Source organism: Monodon monoceros, unplaced genomic scaffold (genome assembly GCF_005190385.1).
Source record: "Monodon monoceros isolate NGI ecotype Baffin Bay Population unplaced genomic scaffold, NGI_Narwhal_1 Super_Scaffold_3, whole genome shotgun sequence".
Classification (NCBI taxonomy): Eukaryota; Metazoa; Chordata; class Mammalia; order Artiodactyla; family Monodontidae; genus Monodon; species Monodon monoceros.
The window spans coordinates 89,542,011-89,560,698 of record NW_021703780.1 but is presented as its reverse complement, the minus strand read 5'-3'; the positions used below and the strand labels follow the sequence as shown (position 1 = coordinate 89,560,698).

The 18,688-nt window shown below is 36.2% G+C and overlaps 1 protein-coding gene across 1 annotated transcript in view; it reads right to left on the bottom strand.

The window, feature by feature from the left end:
• The window catches only part of CNTN4 (contactin 4), a 501,156-nt gene that overhangs the window by 306,051 nt on the left and 176,417 nt on the right, over window positions 1-18,688 (bottom strand). Inside the window, exons 2-3 of the mRNA XM_029243779.1 lie at window positions 16,974-17,100; window positions 9,885-10,060 (exon numbers count right to left, since the gene is read on the bottom strand). Of these exons, the coding sequence (XP_029099612.1) occupies window positions 9,885-10,060; window positions 16,974-17,100 (303 nt within the window). The remainder of the gene's footprint in view (window positions 1-9,884; window positions 10,061-16,973; window positions 17,101-18,688) is intronic.

Here is an 18,688-nt window from a genome sequence, read left to right as displayed (position 1 = left end):
CTCAGTGAAAGGTGCTGATTGGGAAGGCAGCAGAATCGGGCCCTTGATAGCACAGGGGCTTCTTTCTGCAGCCAGAAATGTCATAACACGAATCGTAACAATGCATGAGAGACCACAGTAGAACTGTTACAGACACAGGTTGGCCAGATACTCTAAATGTGATAATAGCTGGTTTCTAGGACTTCAGAGTGCCAGACAAAAAGGTCAAATTCAGGGAAAATGACCTAGAAAAAAAGTCCAGAGAGAGGGTCTAGGGGCCAAAAAACAACTCAGAATCACTTCAAATCATTACACTATGGAGAAAGGGTCAATTCCACCTATTTTATACTGGGCTATTCCAAGAGATGGGCAGAAATGTGCTGGCAAAAAGAAAAGCTTACTCTGAACTTCTGCAGAGTACTATCTTTTTCCAGTATTTCATCAAATCATACTACACAAAGATTAAAACCCCTTTTATGCTCCCCAGAGGAAAATACAAAGCGTGACACAAAACTTGCCCAGATTATTCCACATTTAATCAAGTCCGTCCCTCTCAGTACTTTGCTTCCTAATACAGCTCAGTTACAAAAGTACCTGACCTCGGTCTCACTCCTAGGTGGTTTTATTTTTTCCTTGATGAAGGTGGTCAGGAAATTAAAGATCTACTAGTTTCCTACCGTGGCCATAAACAAGTTACCACAAATTTGGTGGCTTTAAACAAAAGAAACCTATTCTCTCACATTTTGAAAGCTATTAGTCTGAAATCAAGGTGTCGGGAGGGCTGTGTTCACTGCCAAGGCTCTAATCCTCCCTGGGCTCTTCCAGCTTACGATGGCCGTTGGCAATCGTTGGTGCCCCCTGGCTTCTTCTCTCCAACCTCTGCCTCCATGGTCACAGTGCCTTCTCCTCTGTGTGTCTCCTCTTTTGTCTCCTGAAAAGTCCTTGCCATGGAAGGCAGCTATGCTAACCACGATACCACCAACGCCTGGGCAAGGACCTTGCCATGGGATTTAGGGTCCAAATGCTTAACTCTGGATGATCTCAAGATCTTTAATTTAATTACATCTCTAAAGACCCGTTTTTCCAATTTGTTCCACAACTGTGTTTTCACTCATCATTCGTTGCCTCTTGGTATAATGCAATTTTCCAAAGCGTTTTCCATTTTTGCCAACAAAGTCTTCCCAATGACAGGTTCTAGGTGGATGTATCTTGTACTAAATTATTATTCTAACCACTACAGGTGGTCAATTAGATTCTGAATTTGAACCATAATCTCTCACATAAAAACTCTTGAAAAAGAATGCGATACAATGAGAGTGTTCTCTAAGTCAACACCTTCTCCCATTCAAAAACTGCTGCCTCTTTCACCTAACTGGTGACACTTAACTGATGGTAGACCAAAACTTCAAACTTACAGCGCAGTGACAGCCAGATTTGATCCTCAGTGTCTAAAAACTAAACTTGCAAGACAACCAAACAAAATTATTTTAATATTTAGTGACTGAATTATTCCAACAATAAAACAAAAAGGGATGACATTTTAGTAACATTACTTTAAAAAAAAGATACGAAGTGTTAATTGTTTTTAACTTGGTGATTTCTTTTAAAGCCCTGACTCATCAAGCCTGTATAAACACCTATCTGGTCCTGGTTGCCAATTTTAATGTGTACTGTATTCTTAAGAATGCACCTGAATTTTTAAAAATTCTCTATACTTCATTGACTTAGTCATGAACTACTCTTTGTCAGACCGCAAACTGGACTGCAGGATGACTGAAGGAAATATACCTAATAAACGGATAGCTACAATTAACTAGCATCTGTACATTACAGGTTTTGTGGAAGAGACAGAAAAAAAAAATACAAGTGAGAATAATGCTGTGTACTTGTGAATTTCAACTCTTTGTACCACATCTCACAACTGCCCACACCACTAAGAACCAACAGCACACCTATGTGCTAACTAGTTCTGCATTATGAAATTCTCAACAGACACCAGTTGTCACCATTCTTTTTAGTACTATGGTAAGTAGCAGACAATACCTACTAAAAACATTATTTCAGAAACTCAGCAAGTTTGGGTTTGAATTCTTCTAACTATTCAAATGAGAAAATTTTAATTCTTTCATGGAGGATCAAAGCCCTTCATTGATAAATGTTAGCAGCTTTGCAATTCAAATACTTCTTAGTTGATCAAGTTTTAATTCATCTAAATATTCACAAATTATTTATCCAAACAGTCGTCCACCAACATTTTATTGCTCAGAAACAAAAGTCTGCCTATTTAAGCAGCCGGCCTTCCTAATTAAAAATCAGTCAAGTCAGTCCTGAGTTTGGCCATCTATCAAACTCCCAGTTATTGTTCTGATTGCACATTTTATTCTTTGGCTATGAAAGATAAACTAACTAAACATTAAAAGCAATGAACATTTGAAATTTACTGTGAATAACTGCAATGATCAAGACTCAAAAACCAGGTTGCTGGGCTTCTCTGGTGGCGTAGTGGTTGAGAGTCCGCCTGCCGATGCGGGGGACACGGGTTCGTGCCCCGGTCCGGGAAGATCCCACATGCTGTGGAGCGGCTGGCCCCGTGAGCCATGGCCGCTGAGCCTGCACGTCTGGAGCCTGTGCTCCGCAACGGGAGAGGCCACAACAGTGAGAGGCCTGCGTACCGCAAAAACAACAACAACAACAACAAAAAGAAACCAGATTGACAAAAGCCCCAGTTGGAGTACAGTAAAACATTCTAAATTTAATATATTAATCTTTATTACCATCATCACCACAATTGTCAGAGGGTACCTAAGTTAAGGAGAACTCAGACAAGGCTTACTTTAGTACCCATAAGAAAGATCTTTTTCAACGATGTTATCTGATCAGCTACTGTTCATCAATGTGATATTTTCACCATAAAAATTGTTGACTGCACATAACTGGTAAACCAAAATTAATCTCAGAATGGATTGGTTTATTGAGTTCCCTCTCTCTCTCTCTCTCTCTCTCTCTCTATATATATATATATATAGAGAGAGAGAGAGAGAGAGAGAGAGAGAGAGAGGTCATAGAAGGCCAATATGAGGTGGTTTTTGCATCTAAGTTTCCCTTTCATTTATCATCTTCATCCTTCTTTTTTCTTCCTTTTCCTCTTCTATTCCCTTCCTCATAATACAAGCTCAGGAGGTACACATGCAGGGTTTGAATAGAGTGTACCAATCTAGTTTCTTTTCCCACCTCATGCGAGGTACCAACAGAGATCAGCATATCCATCGCTTCCTTCAAAAGAACACCACCTCGCCCACAGCCAAGACCATGCCAGTTTCCCTACAGCAGGCAGGCGACTTGAGTTTGTTAAGTGATTTAATTTTACCGTAAGCAATTTGGAGGTACTTATGTATGAATTATAGTCGTCCCCAGCAGGAGATGAGTAGTATTAAGTCTTCTGTTTTGAAGATCTGAACTGTTATAAAACAGCTGAACTTCTTCCAGGAAGAAGGCCCCAAACAATGTTTATGAAGCAATCAGTTTGACAGGCTAAAATCTGAGAGTTTTTGGATTAGTCTCTTGGAAGCCCTTCTTAACAATCTACATTTAAAGGACATCTATTTTCACAGGTGGGGGAGGAATAATACAGGAGTAAAAAGACTTATAATAACATGTCATTTACTGCTTGGGGATATAAAGTTTGCCAACTCACAGTTATTTATCATAAAATATCAATATTCAGAATGTTTTACAACCTACTAGCAATAAACTGGAAATTTGCATATTAACTTTTAGAGCAGAAATATTGTTATTAATTATTCTCATTATGGAATCTGAAACCAATTATATTAAAATTCGAGCCACAAATGTATGCATAATTTTGGTACACAACATTATGGTTTTAGATATTAACAGCAAATCAACATTATGACAGCATCAGGAAGCCTATAACTAAAAAATTAAAAACAAACTAATGATGGATGTACTATATGAAAGGTTGTAAACACATTGAAAAATCCAAGTTTGTGTCTACAAAAGAAACATTTTATTAATCACCCAAATCTATAGTTTGAACATGAATTCCACGAGGAAAGTGTAGTTTTAGCTGTCATGAGGGAACTATGCATGTCAAATGCCATGTAATGAGCAACTGCTCAAAAGTCAGGTAGCCAGATTCCTGTGCTGGGTCCTCTCCCTTCCACTGCACCCTTGGTGAAAATTATCTCATTTCACTAATCTGCAGATTCCTTACCTATGAAAGAAAAATAATGCCTATACTTCCTTGGGTTATGTTGAGAACTAAATGGGATAACGCTTCCAAAATGCTTAGCCTCATCTCCGACCTAGAGTAATCAAATCATAATAAAAATTATAACAATAGCTAACAGTTATTAACCCCTAATGTGTGCCAGACAATGATCTAGGAATTTTAGGCAATATTAATTTATGTGATCTTCACAATAAAGGAGGTAGAGTTATTAACCCTATTTTATGGATAAAGAAACTGAGGCAGAGAGAAGAACCTTGTCCCAGGTCACAGGGTTACAGGATAAATTGAATTTCAACCCAGGGAACCTAACTTCAGGGCTTGAGCCCTTACCCCCTATACCTAAGTGTTTAATAAAGGTTAGTTATTATTCTTATTTTAAAAAGACAGAAAAAGGAGGGGAAAAGAGAGGAAGAGAAGAAAAGGCAGAAGGAAAATACAGAAGCAGCTTTTTCATCATTTTCTCATGCTAGGAATTATTCTGGGCTTTTGTATATGCTTTATAATTTAATCTTCATAACACCCTAAGGGGGAAGTATGGTTATCCCCAGGGCTCTGATGAGATGTCTCAGTTCTAGCAACATTATAAGACACATAAAGTGGAATGGAGCAATGGACAACATTCCATTCTATCTAAACTTAGGCAATATAGTATCTCACTTTCTCAAGCCCACATTCACAAATTTTTAAAATAGTGACTTGGGTATTTTATAAGTGTGTAAGTATAGATTACAACTTACTTAAAAAAATCCACATCTATATGTCAGTGAACAAAATTGCCTTGTTGCCTAATTGTGTAAGGTGATTCTCAAGCAGATTTCGATTGGGATGCTTGGCTGGGAAGTAGGTAGGTAGGGTGACAGAGCTGTAGCACTTCATTCTGTATAGACACAGCCTCTGAAAAAATCCCCACCATGAAGCAGTGAAAGTAATGAACTGAAATTCCTTCTACTCCTGGCCTTATCTTCTGATTCAGGTACCTACGTAAGAGTTAAAGAACATTCAACTTGCTTTACCCCTTGTGAGAAGGGGAGGTTAAAGGAAAGCTATTCCTAAACACTTCATTGAAGCTATGTATACTCTCACGCCAGGTTTTCAGGATACAAGTAAACTTTGATGGCATATTTTAACATATGATGCCCCAACACATACCCTTATCTGGAAGTAGGATGGCAATTGTCTTCTACACAAACTCAAGGTGGAAATACTTGCATCTACCTCTGAAGCACTCCCAAAGGACTGCCAGAAAGTCCTTAAATGCAGTGGTTCAACTCATACCCCACACATGGCCTGATGACTTTAACATCCAATCCTAATAACTTATTCATTTATTCAACATTATTGCAAGTTTACTAAATGCCAGGCGCTGGGTAGACCCTGGTAAATTAATCAATCAAGTTTGCTAGCCCAAGGTGAAACAGTAGGACTAGATGGTAGAAGGGGCATTCGTAGTCTACTATTAGAAACAGGCTAAATGACAGAAAGAGAAGTGATCGACCCTGGCTTAATATTGCAAGGGGACTGAAAACAAAATGTGCTCCAAATTACATTACAATACTCTATGCTCATGAAAATGTCCACACCTTATCAAGAGTGACTTCAATTATGCTATGCCTGTTTAATCAAGGAAAGTTTTCTGTCCTAAGAAAAGCGGGGGTTCTTAGAGGCATCATCTCCATTAATTAGATTTTTTGCTTATGTGAATTAATTCATTTTTTAAATGCTAAATACAAGAGATTAGCAAATTCTGTCTACAAAAGCAGTATAAAAATATTTTTTAAATAAATCATAAATGATGTCTACCTTATCAAAGTATCGTGTGGATAAAGTTACAGAAGGTATATAAATGAGATTTGAAGGTGTAACATGTTAGATAAAGATGAAGGGATTTTTTTTCCTTATAAATCAAAGTGAGTCTAATGTAGACACAAATCAAGGTATGCTGGATAGGAGCGGAAGCTGCCATTCCTTGGTTCTCACTTATTAATTATGTAAATAACAAGTAATTCAGTAACTTCAATCTTTAATTTAATTTTTTTTTATTTTAAGATACAGGCCAGGAAACCTTTAAGGTCCGTTTCAGCCATAAAATCATATGATTAAAAATGAAGAAATATTCTTACTTGTGTATTATAGTTCAGTAAGTATGGTCAAAAGGCAACATCTTTTTCCCTCAATGATTATGAAAATGCTTGGGAGAAAGCAATTACTCGGTAACATTTAAAAGATGTCATTGTCATGCTCCACCTTATATCGATGAAGAAAAACATTTTATTCTAACCAATTAAAAATGATTTTTGAATAGAGGCAATGTCTTTTAATTTTTTTTTTTTTTAATTTAAAAAGGATAGAAAAGAAAGGTCTAGAAACTATATGTTAACGATCAAAATGCTAGACTCCGGAAAATGACTAGAATAGAAAGGGTGCAGGTTTACCAAAAAAAATATATCCTCCCCCAAAATAACTTTATACATATATTTTCTTTGTTGTGTCACTGAATAGGCAATTAATAAAGCAACTTGTTTATTCCTACATATAAATTATTCTAGACTCTGGAGATATAAGGATGGACAAGAGAGCCTCACCTCTCTTACAACTTAGATTCTATCATAGAAGTCAAATAATGAGAAAAAAGAAATACACAAAATCATTCCAGATCATAGTGAGTCCTAATGATTGAAAACCATGTTGTTATGTAGAAAAGTAGAGGGCAACAAAAAGGTAGGCAGAAGACAGGAGAAGAAATGGAAGGAACTGCTTCTTAGGTTAGACATGGTGATATGGAAACTTTCTCTCAGGAGGTCACACCTAAATTGAGAACTAAGGATCATAGGAAGTGAGCGTGTGAAAGATCAGGAAAAAAGCAAATAAGGCAGAGGGAGTGAAAGTATCAAGGACTGGTGCAAAAGATAGTTTGTCATTTTTGAGAAATGAAAACAAGGCCATGGTAATGAATTTGAGATTTAGTCTAAGTGCAGTAGAAGGCATAAAGCAGGAAAGTAAAATGGTCTCATTTACATGTTTAAAAGATTACTCTGGCTGTTTTATGATAAATGGTTAAGGAAGATCTAGACAAGATTCACAGAGACCAGGTACAAGCGGATGTTGTAGAAATTGTCCATCTTGATTTCAGCAAGGCATCTGGCAAAGATTCTCATTACTCTAAGAACAAGTAGGAGATACTGAGGTTCAAGTATAGTATGTATGGGTAAATGTGTAGCTAATTGAACACGAGTAGGTGAAGGATATTGATTTATAAATTTAATCTCATTTTATTGGACATTCTCTACTGGCAGGCTGCCCTGTCCCGGTCAACATTTTGTATCAATTATTTGAATGGACACACGCTTATCACATTTTCTGCTGACACTGAAGTAAAAGGATAATCAATATGTCAGATTTTTAAAAAAGATTTAAAACAATTTCAACTGTGATGGAACAAAGAGTCACAACACAGAAGGTGAATTTAATAGGAGTAAATATAAAATTCTGAATTTAGGTATTAAAATAACACAATTGGGTAGCTCTGGATTAATGGCCATTCATGAAAAATCAACCCTCTAATTTTATATGAAAAAAGTTGAAATATGAGACTGGGGGTTTAAAAAAAAGTGAATATCAATGTCAGCCCCATTCATCAAAAGAGAAGCTCACATTGTGGGATACTACTGTTCCCACTGTCCTCTGCAAGGTCAAGGCACACGCATAGAGTTGGGTACATACATTTCTATAGGGTCACAGTTTAATAGATAATTGAATAAAATTGTGTTGTGAAGAAGATGGTTGTGGATTGAGTACCTGGAGAAGAAAAGAATTCTGGGACAAGGGACATGAACATATTTTCACGTGTCTGAACCTAACCAGAATCATAGAGTAAGCACTGGGAGTGAAGGTGATAGAGATTTACATACTTAGCCCAATTTTAAGGAAGAGATATTGTGCTTGATTTTGTGTTTTTGAACAAGTACAGCAATCACAGGTCAGGATGCTTTGTGATGAAAAGGTGAGCTCTCTATCTTCAGAATTTTTCAAGCTGAATGCTTATCAGCTGACGATTATGAGGGTGGCAGGATGTTAGGCATAAGAAGTGGGATAAGCAGGGTGGATTCCAAACTCAGGCACCTCAACCACAAAACGAGTGGTAGAGCTTTTACTATGGCTAAACTATTCTATTTAAATGACTATCCCTGCATATGAGATTCTATCTTTCCAATATTTTTAGTAGTAGAAATGCCTGGACTTCTACAAAAGGAGAGCCTTAAAAGTTAGTAATTTGTTTTTTAAATGTCATAAATTAGAAAAGCAAAAGGTTGTTAATGCTATGTTAATCTCTTTTCTGTTCCTGTTATTGTTACCGTTTTTAAAAAAATTTCCTACACTGTGAAATCCAAAAATCAATGAAGTACAAGAGTAACTGAATACAGAGATTTCCCTACTCTGAGAGTCTATGATTATTTTCTAAAATGAATCCAACAAAATCTATTTGTTAAAAATATAGATACCACATTTGTGTTAAACCAAAAGAAATAAACACTTTGGTTCTGTAGCACTCAATCAGACATATCCTCCTATTTTTCTGCTCACCTTAGATTATTTGGAAGACTACTGCAGAAGACATTCACAAAGAAAATAAGCCTGGTATCCCATATATACCTAATACTTAGAAAATTCATTTCTCAACTAATCAAAATGCCACCAAACAGCAATAAGAAATTAAGTACTGAATATTAGGTATATTTGATATTGAGTTTCTGGAGAGGATTCTGTTAATGAGAATACCCTACAGCGTTACTGCCAACAGACTTTGTAATTAGGAAAGCTTCGACATTCATGCACTGCTATATGAGTTGGGATTTTATACAAGGAAATATATAATCACAGGCAAATACATGAACCCTTAAAAATACAGCTGAACATCAATCCTTCAAGGTGTCTATACTCAAATGTGTACTCACTGCTCTTGCCTGTGGATTTTATTTTCAACTTGCGATCTCTAAATTCCACTATCTTTCACATGCTCATGAACTTTCATTAGCTGGTAATCCTGAAAGATGGCAATTTGCTTTTTAAATGTTCTAAACCACAAATATAAAAGGTAAAGCTTTGATTGCCTTTACTTTTTGTTTTTTGCAGTTGCTTTTAAATTTTTCCTTTTCCTTCAAATAAGTAAAAGTATTACAGAATTATAGGATTAAGAGACTACCAAGCTTTTTTCTTTTCCAACTGTGAGCTTTATGGCTAAATCGCTTGTCACACGGACTATTAACTTACTGGTAATTCAACTGCTTGCTTATACATATTCGCTTTAAAATGTGTGTGTGTGTGTATGTGCGTGTAATTTGTTGTACATGTAAACTTATATGTGTATAAATTTGAGTGTATGTGAATTTATGTGTATAGAGCATCATATAACCAAATTATCATACAGTCAAACTATCTCAACCCTTATAAAAGCAGAAGAATACATCTTCCCATTCAGATTTACAGTTTACCCTACAATGAAAGATATTTTGCAAATATGAAAGAAGGGTAAAGAAGAGCAACATGACAAAGTAAAATCTGTTTGGTTTTTTAAGATAAACTGTTTTAAAGGCTGATTGGTACAAGGCACAAAAACTCAAAGTCACATTTGCAGCAGGATATAATTGCTACTTACAAGCAAACTGAAGCTTTGCTTCTCTGCTAACAATTGTTCCAAATGAGTTTGTTGCTCTGCACTGGTACGTTCCAGCGTCTTGGGTTTTATTGGGGTTATTGATCAACAAGCTGCCTTCAACAACACTGTAGCGGAAATCCATACCAATGTCAACATCTGTTCCATTTAACTTCCACCTATAGTATAAAAATGCCAGTAGATAAAGCCTTGTAATATTAATCAATAATTCTGAGTTGTCTAAAATACATAAAAACTATGAATCGCATGAAATATCATCTGTGACTGTTTTTTAACCATGGTAAAAAAAAAAAAATTAGAAAAGCTCTACCCAGCAATGGTGTCAACATAGATGCATACACATGCTTTAAAAGAGCACGTCCTTTTAAAGTAAACAAGATATTAAAATTTTAACACTTGTTTTTTGGAAATTTCCCATAGCATCTTGTACAACTTTCTTCAAATAGCACTCCTCAGTAAAAGTCCTTTTTCTGGTTTGCCATCATTCTTTAAATGGGTCTATACAGATGATAGAATACACCATTTTCCGGTAGATTGCTGAGTATTTGATGAAATTGCAGAGTTGCTTTGATTTGGTCCTTAATATGACTGAAATGGCTGACTACAAAGCAGAGGAATTCCATTGATCTAGAGTTATCTTAGGAACCAAACTAGCCTTCACCAGGGATCACTTTGAAGATCTCCTTAGCTACCAGCACTCAAACATCAATCAACCAGCCCAATAAACTGTAGATCAGGCCATTAGGTAACAGACACAAAGAGGGTTTTCTTGCTTTTCTGTTTGTTTACTTGGATCATCTGTGTATCTGAGTATAGGGCCTGGCCCAATAAATCAGTTTTAGTGGGACTCACACATTTAAACAGAAAAGCTTTAGTAACAAGATCTCCTTTTTTTTTTTTTTTAAAACAGCCAATAACATTCCAGAGAGACCTTATTTTAACCAAACTGCATTTCAGTAAGTTGTTGTAATACGTACAAACTTTTGAACTAATACAAAACAACGATTATCTTTTTTTCTCTTCCTTCCCCACAATTCTACATAAAATAACAGGTAATGAATATAGCATAGTCGGAGTATCTGAATTATCAACTGTCTCCTAGTAGCGTTCACACTGGGAGGCCAAAAATAAGGCAACACTAGATCATAAAGGAAATTGATTGGAAGCAATAACAGGAGTAAAGAATGAGAAACAGTGATCTTATTTCCTTCAAACGGTAAAAAAAAAAAACACTCTTTAAATGTGTGCATGTATATACATACTCATTGTGTATCCTCTTATAACATTCGGGGGCACTAGGGCTGGTATGCATAATGTAAAAGCATTGAAATGAAAAAAATGAAGGCCAGTCAGTTTCAAGATTTTGGATACTGGGTATCATCAGAAACATGTTTAAAGAATGAGTGCTTTCTTTCCACCAAGACGTCCGTCTCTCACACTTCAAAGTCAATCTTAAACTACACCTCTTCTCATGAAGTCTTCCTCAGTATTCCTAGTCAAGATAAATCAAAGCTTCCCCCAAGCTCCTACAGAATTCTCCTTACTTGTTTAGGTGGGAATTCTGCCTTCACCATAGATAATTTGCCTATATCACTTTCGTAGTCTCCCTTTGGTAACCTAGAACTTGACACTCCGTGTGCTCAATAAAGGCTTGTGGTATTTCACTAAATATTTTACTTCTTGGCTGGATATTTTAGCTTTGAGCATACACAGTTTAAGAAGCATCCTAGCCCACCACAGCACAGCAGTGTACGTTTGTTCACGTCTATGTCTTTGAAAGGTGAAAATACGGAAACATGAGGCGTGGGAAAGGTGGGCCAGATCAGGAAATGGGACATAGCTCTTTAAGTGTCTTTTTATAAGAAGATGGGTATTAGAAACTGACATTGCTCTTAAGCTTGACAGTAATTCTCTCTGTGTTCTGACACAGACAAGAAAGTAATATGCAATAAAAAGAGAACGACTGGGTTACATCCTAGCAGGTCTATATGCTCATGAATCTCCAGGGCTGACTGCCTGCCCTAGACATTTTTTTGAGTCAGCTGGTCACATCTCTGTCATAACTCTCACTTCAAATGAGAGTCGAGCAATTTAATATGACAAGTGTAAGAACTCAAAGAGGAAATTGGAATCTAATGTGAGCTGCAAGCAGAGAGCGGAATGTAGGAATGGGATCACGTGAGCCTTTTTAGAAAAGTCTTCGTAGGGATAATGAGAACACCTCTGTGGGTTTGTCTACACTCGTCATCTCAACCAGAATGCTCTGCAGAAAGTCCATTACTCTACTTTATTACCTGCTTTTACATACAAATAGCAAAGGAAAACGGAATATTTAGAAAATAAGGCGCTTGTTGTGAAACGCAGTTGAGTCTCCATTACACAGCACTATACCAAGTTTTATTGCGATGCCGTCACTGTTCATTCCAACTGAATGTGGACTGCGTTGAATTCCTTATCCTATACTGAAACAGTCTTCAAAATATTCACAATTCATTTTCAATGTTTGAGGAGTCTTTTTAGAACTGGTAATATAGAGGCGATGCTCATTTGACACAAAGAGATTTTCCCAAGGGCCAGGACATGAGTGAGTCTTGTAAGCTGATTTCTGAATTATTCAGGGAATCACAATCCCATTCTCTCCAGAGAGTGAGGTTGTGCACAACCAAATACTGACACTGTGAAGCTCTGTAAGGTACCATTTTTCAGACCTTGCTGGGAAGCTGTCTATAGCATGTGTTGTAGCAAAACCCTCTCTCTTTGTTCCCTGTTTCAGCTTGGCACCGAAGAAGGGGCAGGACCTTTCTGACCTGAAATTTGTTGTCTGCAAACCAAGCTGAATACAAACTTCACAGCATAAGTATTTCCACCAAGTACTTGACCATTCTTTCCATCGGGAAATGGAGGCTGACAGCCATAAGTAATGTCACATGTCCTTCCGGAACTTTAATACAAGGAAAGTGGGCACAAGTCAAAACTTCTTAAGTTTTTCTGGGTCTGGGTCAATCCTTACAAAATTGAGGGGCAGGAAACAATGAAAAGAGAAGGCTCCATTCAGGGAATAAACACAAAGAAGAGAGGTCAGTCGGGGCATCTGAGGGAAAACCTAATGGCGAAGATCCCCATGAAGAACCCACCTTGAATTTCTCCTAGGGGTTCCTCCCCTCAAAGTCAGCCTGAAGACTGAAAAAGTTCAGCCAGAAAGATGTTTGAAAATACCTGATCTCTCCATTCTTTCTCTTGTTCTTTCCTTCTACAAAAGGGAGTTTTTAGCTCCCAGGTACCAATCAGCTATTTCGTCACAGAGAAACTACCAAAAGTATACAGGAAAGTGAAGTACACTGCAACCAACTGCTAGTGCATTTGATTAAAAGTTTTCTTCTCAGCTTTTCCTGGCAATCTTTAAAAACATAATAGGTTTCTGATCCTCTGCTTGTTTTAAATAACAAAGCAAGCCGTATATCTAGAAACACAATGTTACAAAAGCAATGTTAATTAAAGGTCAGAGTTTGGGGAAAAACAAAGCAGCCACCTGCCAAATTCTGCTGCAAAATTTCTTCTCATTTATGGCTAACATCTGAACTTATACTTGGCGATGTATTAAAAACTGGGGCCATTTAACTCATTTATGTATGTAGGAACCTTTGCCTCTTGCATTTATTTATTTATTTATTTTACTACGTAAAGCATTTAAAAATGTTTGATTTAGCCCTGAATTCAACATATTATAGGGAGAATAGCTACGTATTCTGATTTATCCAGGACATTGCTGGGTTTACACCTGTCCTCCTGGAATAATTATTAACAGTGGCCTTTTCCTCTCAGAAGTGTGCTGGTTTGGATGATAAATTACATGTTCACCCTAATTATATGGTCCATTAGAGAGTTTTTTTTTTGTTTTTCTTTCTGGAATGTACTTCTTTTTTTTGTCCCTATGACAAAAGGTCATTAGCCCTCCAAATTCACTTAAATATCTCCTTTCCTGTGAAACTTTCTCTGATACCTTCCCTCTCTATCCTGAAGCAGACTTTCTTTTCTCCAGAATGCCCTAGAACTTGGACATCCTTTATTCACACTTCCAGCATAGCCCTGTACTTCCACTTCCAGGCTCTGACCCCCAAAGCACACTATTTGAATATGTCGTGTATTAATCTTTGAATACCTCAAACCTAGGATGGAACATTGCAGCTGCTTTAATGTAGTGGTTTAAACATCTTTCCTAGAGGATGTATTTTTCAGAATCCTAATATATACCCTAGTTCAAAGCAGACCTACCATGATGGAATCTTGGTTAGAAACTCTATAATGACTCACCCCAGGTAATTCCTGAGTCAACTCCTTGGACCCTGGAATTCACAGTTTGAAAAACACTGGGGGGGGTCTGATGAGTAATGCTATGTTTGATGAATGAATGGGCACACAAACTAAACTCTAAAACAATTTCCACTACGTTAATACTACCATCCTGTATGGGATGTCCCTTGCCCTCTGCCAATTTGAAAACTATCAATACCGACCTCAGTTCAAATTCCACTTCTGTGCCCCCGGGGTGACTCCAATTTCTTCCTCCCCTAAACTATGACACGTGTGCCATATACTCTTTTGGTTTTTATATACTACTACATATTGGTTATTAGCTTAAGGTTTTCATCATTAAATCTGAATATAGGTAAAATAATATTTATAATATGTATGTAAATTATATAAAGGATGCCGAGACAATAAAGATCTGTGTTTAAGAAAAGGAATATTATTACTCTTGAAGTCTCCTATTTCCATTTTGTTTCCAATCACTCTTATCTCAATGGTTAATTATAATCTTGAATTTTGGCTTTTTCATTCCTTTGATTTTATGATTTTATCATGTATGTTAGTATCCTTAAACAACTACTCCATCTTACTGCCTTTGAACTTAGTAAATACGGGATTATAAACTTTGCATTCTTCTATGACTTGCTTTGTCTACTTAAAGTTACGTTCCTGTGACCCATCATGTTTTTGTAGCTATAATTCATTCATTTTCACTGTTGCATGGAGTTACCGTGTATGAATATGCCAGGTTATATTTATGTATTTTATATTACGTTAAATTTGCTCCTCTAAATTTCTGTCAATTTGGTGGGTTTGAAAGAGTGTGTCGTTTTAGTTTTAATTTGTATATTTTAATATACACTGATAATCTCTTTATATGATTAATAGATATTTGATATTCTTTTCTAAGAAGTATCTGATCAAGTCTTTTGGAAATGTTTTTATTAGGTTACTTGTTTTTTACTTTTTGATTTGTGGAAATTCTTTAAGTAGTTTACATATTAATCCTTTGCAAATAATATGTATTAAACATATCTTCTCCCAGTTGGAAGCTTATAATTTTACCCATCCCAGTATATTCTGCTAAACAGAAATTCTTAATTTTAGTGAAGTTAAATATTTTCTTCTATGATTTGTGCTTATTTGTCATTATTGAAAAGTTTTTTCTTCCCTCCAAAGTCATAAATATGTATGCCTATTTCCTTTTAAAAGTTTTGTAAATTTCCCATGTTGGTCTTCTATTCACTTGGATTTGATCTTTGTGTACCCTGTGAGGTAGGGATCTAACTTTATTCCATTTTTTTTAAACACATGGATAATCCACTGTGCAGTATATATCTTCTCTATTTATTTCTAATATTGTCATGACTTTTAACTTTTCTTTTTTAATCTTCACAATACAGTATTGTTTTTATTATTTTTATTGTTTAGTGCAATTGATTTTTACGTGGAAATATTAACCTTTACCATTTGTGTTACTTATCATTCTTTCTTATATCTAAGACAGTATACCTGGGATCATTCTTATTCTGCTTAAACTATATCTTTCAGCATTTTCTCTAGTAAGGATCTGCTGGAGTCAAACTTCAGTTTCTGTCTGTCTGAAAACACATTTACTTTCTTCTCCTTTTTAAAAAGTACTTCTGCCATACAAAAATTTGACAGCTAATTTCTCTCAGCATATTGAAGATTCTGTCTTCTGTCTTGATTTTTTTGTTGCTATCGAGAAGTCAGCTGTTGGTTTAATTGTCATCTCTTTGAAGGTTAGCTGTATTACAACTTTGGCCTACTTTTAATGATCATGTCTTAGGGTTGGTGTTTTGCTGTTTCTCCATGATAATTCTAGACAGGGCTTTACTTTTATTTGCACTGCTTGAAATTCACTGGGCTTACTTAGTCTGTGGCTTTGAATGTTTAATTAGCTTTAGGAAATTCTTAGCCTTTCTTTAAATATTGCCTCTGCCTCATTTTTTTTTTCCTTTCCTTATGGAACTCTGATTAGATATGTGTAAACGTTTTCTCTTAATCTCTTTTTTCTCTGTCTCTCTCTCTCATATTTGGATAAAGAGGAACACCTCTTTATCCATTTCTGCTGCTTTTAGACGATTTCTTCAGATATATCTTGCACTTTACTAATTCTCCTTTCAGCTGCGTCTCATCTGTTATTAAAACGACTTAACACCAAGGTTTGAAACAGGCAATTACTTTTGCTTTTAAGTCCTTTGGGAGGCAAGGTTACTTCTTATTATATTCACTGTAAGAATGTAGCCCTTGGGTCCCGGGTCTATTCTGGAAGGTGTTCACATGTTAGACTCTCCTTCTGGTTGAGTCTAGGCTTTCTCTTGTGACCCCAGTCCCCTGTGAAACTGCAAAATCCAAAGCTGCAGTTCACATAGTTCTTCAAGGTGAAAATTGCTTTCAGTGTTCAGTTTTCTTCTCTGGGTTCAAAACCCACTTACTAAGTATTTCTTTCTTTCCTGCCAGTTTATTGATGCATTTTTAAAAAGGTGTTTTAAAAATATATGTTGTTAAGTAATGTTAAGGCTTTCAGTGAGACAGTCAATCAGGATATTTAATTCCTGGTACTGCCAGAAACAGAAGCTGGGTACTAAACTTTTCATGAGCACAAGCATCTCTTGAGCATCTCAGGATATCCAATGATGCCTATCTAAAAGCTCTTTATGTAATCAGCACTCCATAAGTATTGGTTGTTTAATAACAGAAAGTATATGCGTGAGAACACATGCTTTTAAGTTAACAAACCTGATATGAGGTTTTGGATTCCCTTTAACTTCACAAGTGAGCTTCACTTTTTTCTCCTCAGAGTCCAAAGGGAACATTACATGACTTGGTTCTTGAATGAAAATTGGGCCATGCAGTGTGTAGTCATCTGAAATAAGAAGAGAAAATGTCCCAAAATGAACATCTTCCAAATAGGGACAATGACAGGAAATAACAACAAAATGAAAATAAAAGAGGTAAACTAACAAAAAAAATAGCAATACACAACAGATTCGTTCCAGCCTCTGGATGAAATTTCCCATTGAAGAATAATCTTTGGAATTATGAAGTGGAGATATGGACTCTCCTATTTCATACTGATGACTTATTTTTACCAACAACTTCCAGACACCGAACGGCTTGGCATTCCCTTTTCTCTCCTCCACTTCTTAGTGTTCCACCTGTCTTTAGCCCGGCCTTTTACTTTGTTCACATTTTGGGCCTCCTACATGCCTTTTGTGCTGCTGTCATCCTGGAAGACTGTCTAATGTCACAAAGTTAGAATGTCTCTGCTCTGTAACGGGATACTATAGTTGGAAGCAAGCAATGATGATTTCTTAAATACATTAATAAGGAGAAGCAGCAGTGTACTGCTAAAATATGTACAAAACTTTCTTAAATTGGATATGTAGGTAGATAAAGAATAACCTAGAGTTAATGACTCTCAAATTATGTGTGGTAAATTAACAGTTTGTTTTTTTTCAACCTGTTATGGACCCATAGATGGATACTTGTGTAAGTATCACACAGCTGAGATTGACTAAGCACATGAGTTCAGTAATAACCAGACTGGTCTATACCAAGTTCAAAGAGGTATGAGTTTCTGAATTCCTTCTCTCAGTAACAGAAATTAAATGCATAAAACTTATTTTGTCATGGAGCAGCAACAAAGCTCAAAGAATGGAACAATCCACAAACTAGATTTGAAGGAGCAGTGTAGAGTACATATGCTTCCATAGTAAACACATAATAAATATTGGTCAAAAGCCACCTCACCACCCATATCATGAAGGTGGTTTTCATTCTTTACAATCTAGTCCCTTTTTTCCTAGAAGGCTTTTCTAGACCCTCAGGTCTTCCTTTAACCACATGATTCATAAATTATATCCATATTTCTCTGTGGACACATCTTTTTCTATTAAATGCATTTGTGCCTTTCTTTTCCCTTCTTTGGACTGTAAGCTCTAGAGCATGACTCTATCTTACCCGTTTTTGCATGTCTTGTAGTACTAACTACAGTAGCTTATACATCAAAGACGGTCAATAAGGATTTGTTCTATCTGAGGTATTTTTTCACTTTTTAATGTATTCAGTCAGCTGATTTAGGCACTGCCTAACAAATTTTGAGACAGAGGGCCAGGGTCTATGATGTAAAGTGATACTGAGTAGCATCCTGTAGCTGACAATCCATTTTCCCCTTATATGGATTATTTTGATGGCTGTGAATTTTAACTGCTATCCTGGAAAACCTTCAAAACCAGCTTTTTGTTGATAGGTGATAGGATGAGACTGAACTCATTCAGGTGAATCAGGACTGAGGAAAAAGAACAAAGCCGATTTGGGAATCTAGGTGAAACATGGTAAAGTAATTTCTTTTAAGTTTTGTTTTTTTTTGTTTTTTTTTTTTACATCTTTATTGGAGTATAATTGCTTTACAATGGTGTGTTAGGTTCTGCTTTATAACAAAGTGAATCAGT